The following is a 13101-nucleotide window of genomic DNA, read 5'->3' as shown; positions in this document are numbered from 1 at the left end:
GAGTTCGATTCTGACTGGCTCAAGGTTGACTTAGCCTGCCATCTTTCCGAGGTCAGTAAAATGAGGACCCAGACTGCTGGGGACAATATGCTGATGTTGTAAACCGTTTAGAGAATGATGTAAACCATTATGAAGTAGTATATAATTCTAAATCAGGGTTCCCAGCTGGGGGTGCGAGACAATATTCCAGGGGGTGCGAAAACTTGGGTTTTCAGAATTATAGTATATATGCATAATTTGTTGCCGTTATTTTGAACTTTTGTAAGAATATATATTCTAGGGGTGTGGGGTAAAGAAAAGGTTGGGAGCTGCTGGTCTAAGCGCTATTGCTATTGCTAGTTATTTATGTAAAAACTTGCTTTGAATGTAAATAATAATGCTTCATCAACAGCGGTTAGAATGCAGTATTGCAGGCTAATTCTCGTCCTTCCATCCTTCGGAGGTTGGTAAAATGAGAACCCAGATTGTTGGTGGCAATCTAACTAAACAGTATAGTGAGGGCTGTAAAGCACTGTGAAGAGGTATATAAGTCTAAGTGCTATTGCTATTGCTTCATGGCTTATATTCAATAATATTGTGAATATACTACATTAACAGCTGTTTTTCCAAGACCTAATTAATTTTTCAGGGGAAAATGAACAAATGAGTATTCATTTGTACAACAGAATCAAACATATTATACATATCTGTGATTGATCTTGTAATTAATATTTTTCTAAAATAGCTTCCAATGTCTCAATCTGGATTATGGGAAAGAAAAATAATTGATTTGGCAGAGGAAAACAATTGCATGAATGAATTAGGAAAGGAAGAACCAGTTAAACTAAAACCCCTTTTATTATAGCACTTCTTCAAATTAGTGAATGCAAACAAAAGAACATTTTATTGAGACATGTATTTGCAATTAACTTAGGTACTTTTATATCTCCCTCTCTCTGTCTCATAGCCACACAGAGATCTGTCGGCTTTACTTTTGATAATGTTTTTGTCTTCATTTTTTTAGCTCCTCAGAATCATTCTACTACTGACAAGATCCCATTAACAAAAGTGGGACGGAGCTTGTACAGAGTTAGACATAATGATTCAGGTGTGGTAAGATCTATTGTCTGTCAAATTGATACAGTTGATGGGAGCAAGATAGTAACTGTACGTTCTCCAATTCAGGTGAGATATTTTCTTTTAAAGTTTACTGATCAGTGGGAATCTCTCAAGTATTTTAATTATTTGGGGATTGTTTTATTTATACATCTAAACAATCTTAGGTTTGGGAAAATAATTGTTTTATTTCCTACGTGTATCAGAGCAAGTATAAAACATTTTATAAAGGTATTTATAAAATGGATATCACATCTTCCTAAATTCTTAAATGTTAAATTTTATTGTATTTTTCAGATGAGTAGAGATTTAATTAGCAGATGAAATTATATTGTGACATAGTTATTTTTGTCAATTGACACAAACTATTTATTTCTCTATATAGATAAAGAATCATTTTTCAATTCCTTTGAGTATATTTGAAGATGGAAAATGCTTAGGAGTAGCACTACCAGATAATGAATTTAGTATACCATTAACTTCCTATAGGTAATTATTTTCTTTTTCGTACTTTATTATTTGTTTTGTACATATTTTGTACATATATTTATTTTGTAAACATCCCTTGGTAAATTAGTTTCTAAATGTGATTAATCAAGAAATTACTATTAGGTATTTTTTTCTTTAGTAAAGTAATATAGTTGCATTAAACGTTGAGCTTGTATTCTATGTTTTGTTTGCATCATTATTAATGGCTTTATACTCTCAGGACTATTTCCTTTTTAACATTGCTGTTTAATATTTCCCAGTTATTTATTAATCCTTGGAAATGATCACTCCATCAAAAATCTAATACTTATTGATGAAGACAAAAAAATTAATAGATAGATAGATAGATAGATAGATAGATAGATAGATAGATAGATAGATAGATAGATAGATAGATAGATAGATAGTTAGTTAGTTACAATCACAATTGGGATCAGAATTTATATTGGTAAGATACATATATACACATACAGAGAGAGAGAGAGAGAGAGAGAGAGAGAGAGAGAGAGAGATGCCTTTATTGCCATGGTTGTTAAATGAATCACTTCAAATTTTAAGTGAATCATGCAGTTATTAAGCAATTCTAGCTTCCTCCATTGACTTTGCTTCTCAAAAACCAGGTCCTAAATCACTTTTCTCAGTGCTGTTGTAATTTTGAAAGGTTGCCAAATGAATGGTAAATTGATAGTTACCTGTAGCAAATGTGAAAGGAAGCAAAGAAAGAAAAAAGACAAAAAAGGAAAGAGAAAAAACAGAAAATCAGAAAACATGAAAAGTAATATAAAGAAACAGCTTCTAATCTTCTTCTTGACAGTAATAATCAAACCTCTCTTTTTCTCTAGGATTACATCATAATTCCCTCTCTAACCTATTCTTTCTAATCATTAAAACCATAAGTCACAAAATCATTTTCTTTTTTTTTTACACAAAAAGTCCATTAGGGGTTTTCAGTCATTGATGAATGTCAATACTATAATGGCCTTTCTCTAATTAAAGAAGTCAGTTTGGCTATCTCAGCAAGTTCTGTCAGATTTACTAACCATTCCTCCACGGTGTGTAGTGCTAAATCTTTCCATCTTTTGTGCATTATAATCCATTATTTTTACAAAATCTTCTATCGCTCTTTTCTAACTATGTCAATCTGTCCTAAAAGGAAAGGTTCTGGCTTTTATTGAATATTAATATTTTAAATCCTCTGTAGCAATGTGTATATTTGAATCCATTTTTTAAACTTTTTGTATGTCCACCAAGACATAGATACAGTCATAGACCTATCTCACCATGAGATAGGTAATAAAAAGGACAAAAAATAAAACACATAAACAGAATAGAAGCAAAATAATAGAACAATAAAATAATGTCAAAAGAACACAACTAGAATAAATACATCAATATGATAACTAAAAAGATGGATTAGTGGAGAGCAGGGAGCAAGGGGTGGGGGTGTTGGCTTATATTATCCATACCTTCTTAATTTTATATTATCCTTACCTTCTTAATCACAGTCTTTGCTTGTAAGTCAAAATTATTTAAGATGGTTTTTCTTTTCTAATCTTAATTCCCTCCCCCCCCCCCCAAAAAAGCTACTCACTGAGTGTTCTTATTTTTTCCTGCTGGTTGGAAGATCTCTCTTAGATTGTAAATTAATGATCTACAACCACAAGAAAATAATAACATATTCCTATTGAGCCATTCTATCATCTCTACCATTTTATGACAACTATTCTCCCCGAAAGCATTGATGACTTGGAAAACCATATCTATCCATAGGCCATCATCTAAGCTTGCAGAAGGCAGACAAAACGGAAAGATAGGTAACCTGTCAACCAAGTTGCAATGATGTTACTTAATAAGGCACAAAAGACCCATAATCCAAAATGGTTACATTTATAATATATTTGAATGTAGTTTCTTATTCATTATTTTTGTGCTCTCTAATTATATTTTGTTCTAGTCTCATTTGTCTGAATCTGGATAGAAATCTTGACTATTCTTAATAGAAAAGGAAAATAAGAATATTTATTGTCCTTATTCACAGATCGTTACTGTTTTTTCGACCAGTAATTGATGACAGTGAAACTTCTGGAGAGTATGAATCGAGTGAAGGTGTTAGCTTTGATGAAATGGTGAAGAATTTTGACAAATTGCTACAGAAGAAATGCCAATCTTTAAAATCACCTAATCACCCACTTATTATCAACATTGTTCCAATGCAAGATACTTTGATAACTTCAACATGTACAGATGACCAGTGGGATTTACCATATGTTGTTCATTTGTGGTCTTCTGTTATTCTCCGCAATCTACTTCCATATCAGATTGCCTATTCTTTAGAGGTAGTGTGGTTTTTTTTTCTAAATTCCCTTTTTGTTTCTTTGGATCTTATAATTTAGAATATATCCTCAGCTTCCCTGAATAAATAACATTGACACCCCACAAAATATGCTTGGCTGTGTCCAGAATTCAATCACTGCCACATGTGCACACTAAATACGATAGAAAATTCTCTTGAGTTTCTAGTATTTTTTCAGTTAGTCTTAGTAAAGTAATTATTAGCTGGCCTGCTACGTAATCTGAAGAGCATTTGTTTTAGATCACAAGGATAAATATTTGGTATCTTTGGTATCTTAATTGCAATTATATCTTTGCACTGATATAATAAATATGCAAGTAGGTAAATGCTTAGTCAGAATATGATTTTAAAGAATTCTACATACTACCCAATTAAATATTTATTTCAAATCCTTCAAAAGTTAATAATAATAATAATAATAATAATAATAATAATAATAATAATAATAATAAATAGAAAGACTGTGGCAAAAGCAAGCAAGGGTAGTACCAATAGTCATAGGCTCCTTGGGCGCAATCCCAAAACAACTGGAGCACCACTTGAACACCATTGGCATTGACAAATTTGCTATTAGTCAATTGCAAAAGGCGGCCTTATTAGGAACTGCTTCCATCCTACGACGATACCTGTAATACCATCAAACATCCACATCTGCCTATCCCAGGTCCTGGGTAAGGACTCGATAGGTAGACAAAATGCCAAATCCAGTCTGAACATCTGGCTGACTGTGCGATGAATGATAATAATAATGCTTCCATCCTGCGACGATACCTGTAATACCATCAAACATCCACATCTGCCTATCCCAGGTCCTGGGTAAGGACTCGATAGGTAGACAAAATGCCAAATCCAGTCTGAACATCTGGCTGACTGTGCGATGATCAATAATAATAATAATAATAATAATAATAATAATAATAATAATAATAATAATAATAGTAATAATAATAGAAGAAAGAGACCGAGGGACTAATTCTGGCTGCACAAGACCAAGCCTTAAGGACAAGTGCATATAAAGTCAAAATTGAGAAGACGGCAACAGACAGTAAGTGCCGCCTATGCAAAAAAGCTGAAGAAACAGTGGACCACCTGGTAAGCTGTTGCAAGAAGATTGCGCAGACTGACTACAACCAGCGGCATGACAAAGTATTGGAAGATCTGCAAAAAATATCATTGTGCTTGTAAGCAAAAACTGGTGGGATCATAAAATAGAGAAAGTCATAGAAAATGATAAAATTAAACTGCTCTGGGACTTCAGAATTCAAACAGACAAGCACTGCAACATAACACCCCAGACTTAACAATTGTCGATAAGAAAGACAAAAAAGTCTGGATAGTGGACGTGGCAGTGCCTGGAGATAGCAGAATAGAAGAGAAAGAACTGGAGAAGATAACAAAATACAAAGACCTACAAATAGAAATAGAAAGACTGTGGCAAAAGCAAGCAAGGGTAGTACCAATAGTAATAGGCTCCTTGGGTGCAATCCCAAAACAACTGGAGCACCACTTGAACACCATTGGCCTTGACAAATTCGCTATTAGTCAATTGCAAAAGGCGGCCTTACTAGGAACTGCTTCCATCCTGCGACAATATCTGTAATACCATCAAACATCCACATCTGCCTATCCCAGATCCTGGGTAAGGACTCGATAGGTAGACAAAATGTCAAATCCAGTCTGAACATCTGGCTGACTGTGCGATGATCCATAATAATAAAAGCTGGAAGGGACCTTGGAGATCATCTAGTCCAACCCCCCGCTGAGGCAGGAAACCCTATACCATTTCAGACAAATGGCTGTCCAGTCTCTTCTTAAAAATTTCCAATGTTGGAGCATTCACCGCTTCTGGAGGCAGGTTGTTCCACTGGTTAATTGTTCTAACTGTCAGGAAATTTCTCCTTAGTTCTAAGTTGCTTCTCTCCTTGAGTAGTTTCCATCCGTTGCTTCTTGTCCTGCCTTCAGGCGCGGTGAATAGAGAATATAATTGAAATATTTTCAGCTTGAAGCTTTCCATTTAGAAGAGCTATTTTTGAATCCAAAAAGAGCTAGCTTGACATCACTGGAAGTGTCTTGATGTATTTCTGATATTACTGGAAACAAGTTCATTTTGGAATCATCCTGGTAAAATAAGGACAGAACTTTTCCAGTTAGATCAGTAAATTTGAAACAGAATTTTGAAATACAAATGTTACTAATTCAAAACATTTCAGAAGTTTTATAAGAACAAACTGAATAGGGTTATTAATCATAGTATCAAAGAAAAAAATCCATATAATAAGTGGAGAGATATGTGTTTTTCAATAATATAATTTCTTTTAACTTACCATTTATTCTATATTTATTATTAATTATTACCAGAATCTCCCAATAAAATACTAAGGTAATTACTTTAGATGTCATATTTCAGTGCAAACAGCTTTCCATTTCATTCCCTTTTCATATACATGAATTAGTGTATTGATTATATGTTTTATAACTGTATTGAAACTTTTCTTTCATAGGGATATAGTGCCACACGCAGTGCTCTAGAAGCTGGATGTTCTGCTCAGATTCATAATGCATTACTGGATCAGAGCAAGTTGGAATTTCATTTACTTAATTATCTTGATAAAGATTGGACTACTGAGTACTGCATCCAGTCAAATCAGCAAGAAATTAGTTTCATCACATTTTCATGCATTAGTGACCTGGATAGGACAGATTTGGATATAGCTATCCTTGTGACATATGCTATAGGACAAGTGATTATAGCAATTCACAGTCCCTATTGGATGGTCAACAAGACGGGTCGAATGTTGCAGTATAAAGCCGATGGTATTCACCGCAAACATCCACCTGACTACAAGTTGCCACTTCTTTTTTCTTATCAGCCTAAACACTTCTACCATGATAACAAGGTATTAATTTTAGTCTTATAAAATCAAGCTTATCATATTTAGTTTTTCAATACTTTGAAACTTATTATTATAAAAAATGCTACAAATCAGTATTAATGATAATGATATTTTAATACATTGTTATATTTAGGACACAGGAAGAGGTGTTTTTAACATGGCATTGAAAAAATATGGCTTTTAAGAGTATCAATAAGTAAGGAATATTATTCCTATTCTATAATACTTTAAGGGGAAAACAGTTAATTCTGCATTATATGTTTTGTAACTTTGAAACTTTCCTTGAACTCTTATTCTATAAAATAGGTGTCATATACATTATTGCTTTTTTTAAAAGGCCAAAAGAGGAAGTTTTCAGGGAGCCTAAAGTTTATTTATTTACTTATTTATTTATCTATCAAATTTATTTGCCATCCATCTCATTTCAAAATGAGTCAAAATGGGTTATAATCAAAGATAAAATTATAGTTAAAAGATGGGGATGGAGCAGGATGCTCAGAAAGGAGCTGGGATTGCTAGATATTTAGACCCTTATGGAAGGTCAGAAGGGTGGGAGCTGATCTCTCCTCAGGGGGGTAAGATGTTTCAAAGGGTAGGAGCCATAGTAAAGAAGGCCCTTGTCCTGGACCCCTCCAGTCAAAGTTCCTTGACTGACAGGTCCCACAGCATGCCTCCTTTGCTAGCACAGGTGGGCTGCTCTACTGAAGTATAAGAAAGGAGACAAAGGAACAATTCCCCCTCTTGAACATTTGAGAGTGTTTATCAACCCAAAAGTTTTGAGTGTTGTTATAATTAGCAAATGAACTGGAATATGCTTAAAGAATGCATGGTAAGTTAACTAAAATGTGCAAATGAAGCACTTCAAAATAGTAATATTTTACAGGTTTCATTTAACTAAGAATATTAACCATTTTTATGTTTTTCTTTTCTTTAATTCTGTTCATAATAAAGATTGAATAATAAGTTTCCTCCTTATAGGTTCAGCTCATGGTGACAGACAGTGAACTGTCTGATCATTTTTCCCTGGATACAGTTGGAAGTCATGGCTTTGTAAAATGTAAGAGCCACAAAAAGGAATATCAGGTAAGTTGTTATATTGTATTTTTCTTGCAGCCATATTTTTGTATGTTTACTTTAAAGAAAATTCTATTTCATTTAACAAGGTTGACTTCCAAATAAGTTTCCAGAGCATTTTAGTGTTTAGCCCTATTCAAACCACCCCATCTCCTGCATTTCATGTCAGTTTTCTTCAATATTTCAAAATCTTGAACAAACAGCTTCAGATTGGAAATTTTAAAAAAATCCTGTAAAGCTGATTGATAGAAATTAATGCTTTAATTACTATCCAAATAATTGTAGAATACTTTGAAAACAGATTGTAGAGAATTAGTCCTGTAACTCTTAAGCCATTGCAGTTTATACAGTTAAAATTACTAGATGGCTTAGTACTTGCTTCATTTCATTGCCTAGGACAAGTTCACAATTCACTTACCTCTTAGACTAAACCTGGTCACAAATTTTAATGCCATAAGCAATAGCTTTTAGATATGTTATCAGCAAATGTATTGCAGATGTCTATCCTGCTACTCTGCGGGGAAAATTTAAATCAACCTGAATGCTAATGGTAAGCATCACAGTTTAATATTTTATATGCTTAGTATTTTACATATTTTAGATGCTGAAGATAACAAATTTAATTCATACAATCTACAAATAGGGTGGAACCTGGACAAAATGTCCCTGAATTTGGAAAAAGCTATTGTCAGTCTATACTAAATAATGCTAAACTTGTTAACTGATATATACTATAGGTATAATATGTCTTTGGAAGCAAAATAATTCATCACGTGTATTCTTTGCAGAATTTATTTGGTTCTCATTCATTCACTACAGAGTGAATTATATCCTTTCTTGCAGAAATATTAACTTATTTAGGAAAAAAATAAGGACATTGTTATCAATAATGAGAGTGATTTATATTAAAGAATTTTGTATTTTCTAGGTTGGTGTCACTATACATAATAGCAGCTTTAATATCACTAGAATAGTGACTTTCACACCTTTTTCAATGATCACAAATAGAAGTACACATGCTTTAGAAGTAGCTGAAGAAGGCAATGAAAATTGGGTACCAATTCTTTTCCAACAAGTAAGTTTTTTAAATCTTTAAGTTTTTATATCTATTGTAAAAAAATTGACCTTCACATTTATGCAAATTGTTTCTTTGCATCCTTTAGCTTTTATTCAAAAATGTCCTATTTTTAAAGTGCTGATTCGAAACAAATGCTACAATACCATTATATGCATTTTTTCTACACTTTTAAAAATTGTGTAATATTTGATTCATTGATTATTGCCTCAAAATGTCCTGATTTTGGATAAAAGTTTTAAAAAATGCATGAAAATTGGCATTCTTATAATAACTGTGACTAAAAAAATACAAACTGCCCAAAGTTAATTACACCAATTTAAATTAAAACAGTGAAATTTTGCATATAACCTGAACTTTCCCAATTAGCATACTCAACAACGTAGTACTATTATTTTAGTTAAATTCTAGTTTTATGCTACCATTTACTAAAAACTGCAGTTAGAATTCTATTTATTATTATAAATTGAAGCATGTGAAATATTGTCACACATACAAATTTCTAAAAGTAATTTTTAAAAAAATTATTAACATTTTTATTGGGCTGTATTCTAGCATTCAGTGATATTTAGCCATTGGCTTTCAAGATTTTGTATACTGTATATATTTATATTCAAGTAAAGAAGAAATATTGTTTTTTGATAGCTATCATTCTATGATATTTTTTTTATAAATGCATTTCATTCTTATTTCAGTGTATTCCATTTTGGCCTGAGAATAATGACAGCAAGTTGCAGGTTAGAGTAAAAGATTCTTACATTCCACCCAAAGTTATAAGACTTGATAAACAAGAAAATTGCTTACTACTTCACTTAGATAACAAGGCAAGTATTTAGAGATAAATTTTAAATGAGAAAAGAATGAGTTTGCCTGCATTTTAAACAGATAAATAGTAGGCTGATGATGCCACAATTTTAGTAGGTAGAGCTGATAATTTTCTGCTTTTTGAAAGTTTTGGATGGAGTATTTTAAGTTGGGAGTAGGAATGTCAAAAGAGTCAAACTGCTCCCTCTTTCTATGCTTGTCCATACCATCTGGCCACATTTCTGTGGCTAAAATTTGATGATATTGATGTCAGTTTTAAGTGTGTAGTCCAGAGGTGCTGAAGGCAATATATGTTCTTTGGCTGCCCAACTGTTCCATAAGAAGTTCCAAGCTAACTCAATGAGTTCCTTTTCCCTTACTTTTTTAAGACTTTAAAGATAACCTGGTGTGTTTGCCATAAAGTTTAGTATAATATTGAGGTTTTTTTATTTAAATTTTATAAAGTCACACTGTTCTCCAAATATTCTTCCGTTCTTATTTGATACGATCTCATAAGCTTATTTGTTTAATTTAAAACCATGTTAAAGTGTGTGAGTATCTTTACATTTTTAAAACCTACCATCATCACTTGAATGTCCTCAATTAATACAATTATTTTTATGGCAAGATCAGAGATGAATACTTGAATACTTGAATGTCCTCAATTAATACAATTATTTTTATGGCAAGATCAGAGATGAATACATTTTTCTAAACTTTTCATCTTCCCTGCCTGGTCTATATAGTTGGAGTGAATAGAACTAAAATGTGTTGCCAGGTTTTGGCATTTTGGAAGAGTTGGAGAACATGAACCCATTTTCATGTTTTAAAATAATAGTAGTACTTCACTATTTTGCTATTAATTTGGGATCAGAAACATTGAGATCTTTGAATTAAGTGAACGAATTGTCAATGTAATATGCATATTATGTACCATTTTATCTTTGCATATCTGGTAGCTTGGTGGCATTATTGTGGATATTACTCTAGCTGAACATTCAACAACAATTATATTCTCTAATTACCATGATGGTGCAGCCCCATTCCTTATAATTAATCACACCAAAGAAGAAGTAATCGAATATGGACAAAGGTATGTATGCAATGTTTTATTTGTATACTGTTAAAGGTAAGCAGCATAAAATCTAGTGCTGTATGAATAAATAGTGATCATGTATTTAACCATATACTTTTTAATAGTGCATCTAACACAATTGATAAATTAGTCTGTTCTGTTTACTGGTTATTATTGTTTGAACAAAAATGAAAGAATAGTTTTTTAAATAAAACAAACTCTGCAATCTACCATAAACCTGTCACTTTTTCTACATACAATATGAAGCAGCAGAGTTACAGTGAAATATAAATATTTGAGAAATGAATCTGTTAAGTCTACCTATATATTAATAAGCTTTTATCTTTTAATTTTAAAAACTCAAATTGAACAGTGTAACATGGGAACGTTTAAATTGAGTTTTCAGAGTTAATTGACAGAAATTTAATAACATTGGAAAATAATTGCTTTGGAAGAAAGATAATAAGAAATTTGGTGAGGGTGTATTTTGCATTGAAACCTAGATTTTCCTATTCTTGTTTGCAGTTCTCTCATTTCAATGGAAGAAATTTTAGAACCAAATAAAGCAGTACTGTATACATGGGCAGATCCTGTAGGTTCTAGAAAACTGAAATGGAAATGTGGAAAGAACAGTGAAGAAATAACTCAGAAAGATGTATGTATAATGTTTCAAATCAGTATAATGCTTAGCAATCAAAACATTTAGTTTTTATAGGAGATGATGTTTAGAATACAGTTGGGATCAATACAGTTAGCAGCAAATTGCAGGAAATGGGTGGGAAGAGAAGGATAATAGAAATCTAGGATCCAATAAATTGAGCAATGTGTTGTGATCCTAAAATAAAGTAAAATTAATCTGTTAGTAAGTTTACACAAGTCTTTAGCTAATAGATGATAGCTATGAGGCCTTATCTACTTTGATGATTTTTTTTGTAGCTTTATCTGGATAAGAGTATCTAATTTATATCATTGTCCATACTTGTTTTGGACAACACAGACACTAGTTAATACTGATACTGTTCTTTAGTTGATTAAATCATCTGTAATTATGTCTCCAGAGCATTCAGAATGAAGGCTTTTCTAATAAGCACTGGCAACATTTAAGTCTTGCTTTGAGAACATATACTTAAAATAACTCCTGAATAACACTGAATATAGACTTTGCATTTGGTTATGTTGGAAAAACTTTGTAATCAAACACACACAGCATAGCATGCTGTGAGATAGATCAAACTTTGGTGTATATATTAAGATTGTGGAAAGCATTGGAGTTGATTCTGAAAACAACAAACATAGGACTTATCTTTAGGTGATTATGTAAAAATTATAGAGAGGTGCTATTATTTATCTCCAAGCATCTTGGTGAAATTAATTCTAAATTGCTATAAAGTCTAATATACATGCAGTATACATTTTCTGATATATCAGAAGTATATTTATAATTTAATGATTAAACCATGTTAGTTTATTCTGACATTTATAACCTCCTACATACAGTATCCCAAAACCCACTCTGTTTGGAGCAGAATATTTTTATAATATCATTTGTTTTGATGCTGTAAATTTGTCAGTTTGCTGATAGTTTTCTTTCATAATTCTTTGGCTCATGGAATATAAATTAGAGTGCATCACATATACTTTGTGATATAGTTCATACTGTACGTGTGTATAAAACTTTAAATAGTAGAATGATATACTCATAATGAGTGTATTTATTAATTGCAATCATACCCCATAAGATTAACCTCTGGAAGCTTTAAAAAGTGTAATAATAATAATAAATCTACATTGTTAATAAGTTGCACTACATATTGTTATTACAATTTAATTCTTTGTAACTTCAGTGAAGAAATAAATGTCTACCCCCTATTAAGAGATTAGTTTATTTTAAGCTGTGAGAATCTTATGTAAATCCCTTCATTTTAGTTTAATTTAATTAATCTCCTCTTAGGCTTTCTTATAAACTAGCATTCTCAGAATGCCTTAGGTCCAGAATAAACTGTTCTTGGATTATCCTGAATTTGTTTGGGCTCTGGTTATTTAAGAATGGAAAAGTCAGCATATTTTTACTGATCTGCTTCACTCCTGATAACCACAAGACTGTCATTATTTTATGTATATATGTTGTTTGTGCATATGTGTGTGCCGGTATATGCACTTCCATACATATGTACATGAATATACATATACCAGATTTCCATAGAACTCATGAAAGTAGCATATAACAAACAGTACCGTATAT

At 32.0% G+C, this 13101-nt stretch overlaps 1 protein-coding gene across 2 annotated transcripts in view; it reads left to right on the top strand.

Annotated features, from left to right (window-relative positions):
- Nucleotides 1-13101, top strand: part of VPS13A (vacuolar protein sorting 13 homolog A) — a 107734-nt gene that overhangs the window by 67117 nt on the left and 27516 nt on the right. For both annotated transcript variants that reach the window (XM_039361219.1, XM_039361227.1), the window contains 9 exons: nt 1004-1164; nt 1481-1584; nt 3623-3920; nt 6439-6834; nt 7810-7914; nt 8834-8980; nt 9676-9804; nt 10744-10877; nt 11385-11514. In XM_039361219.1, coding sequence (XP_039217153.1) covers nt 1004-1164; nt 1481-1584; nt 3623-3920; nt 6439-6834; nt 7810-7914; nt 8834-8980; nt 9676-9804; nt 10744-10877; nt 11385-11514 — 1604 coding nt within the window. The remainder of the gene's footprint in view (nt 1-1003; nt 1165-1480; nt 1585-3622; nt 3921-6438; nt 6835-7809; nt 7915-8833; nt 8981-9675; nt 9805-10743; nt 10878-11384; nt 11515-13101) is intronic.

The sequence above is a fragment of the Crotalus tigris genome, unplaced genomic scaffold, assembly GCF_016545835.1.
Source record: "Crotalus tigris isolate CLP2741 ecotype Arizona unplaced genomic scaffold, ASM1654583v1 scf7180000017585.4430047, whole genome shotgun sequence".
Taxonomy (NCBI): domain Eukaryota; kingdom Metazoa; phylum Chordata; class Lepidosauria; order Squamata; family Viperidae; genus Crotalus; species Crotalus tigris.
This window is presented reverse-complemented; position numbering and strand designations above follow the sequence as displayed.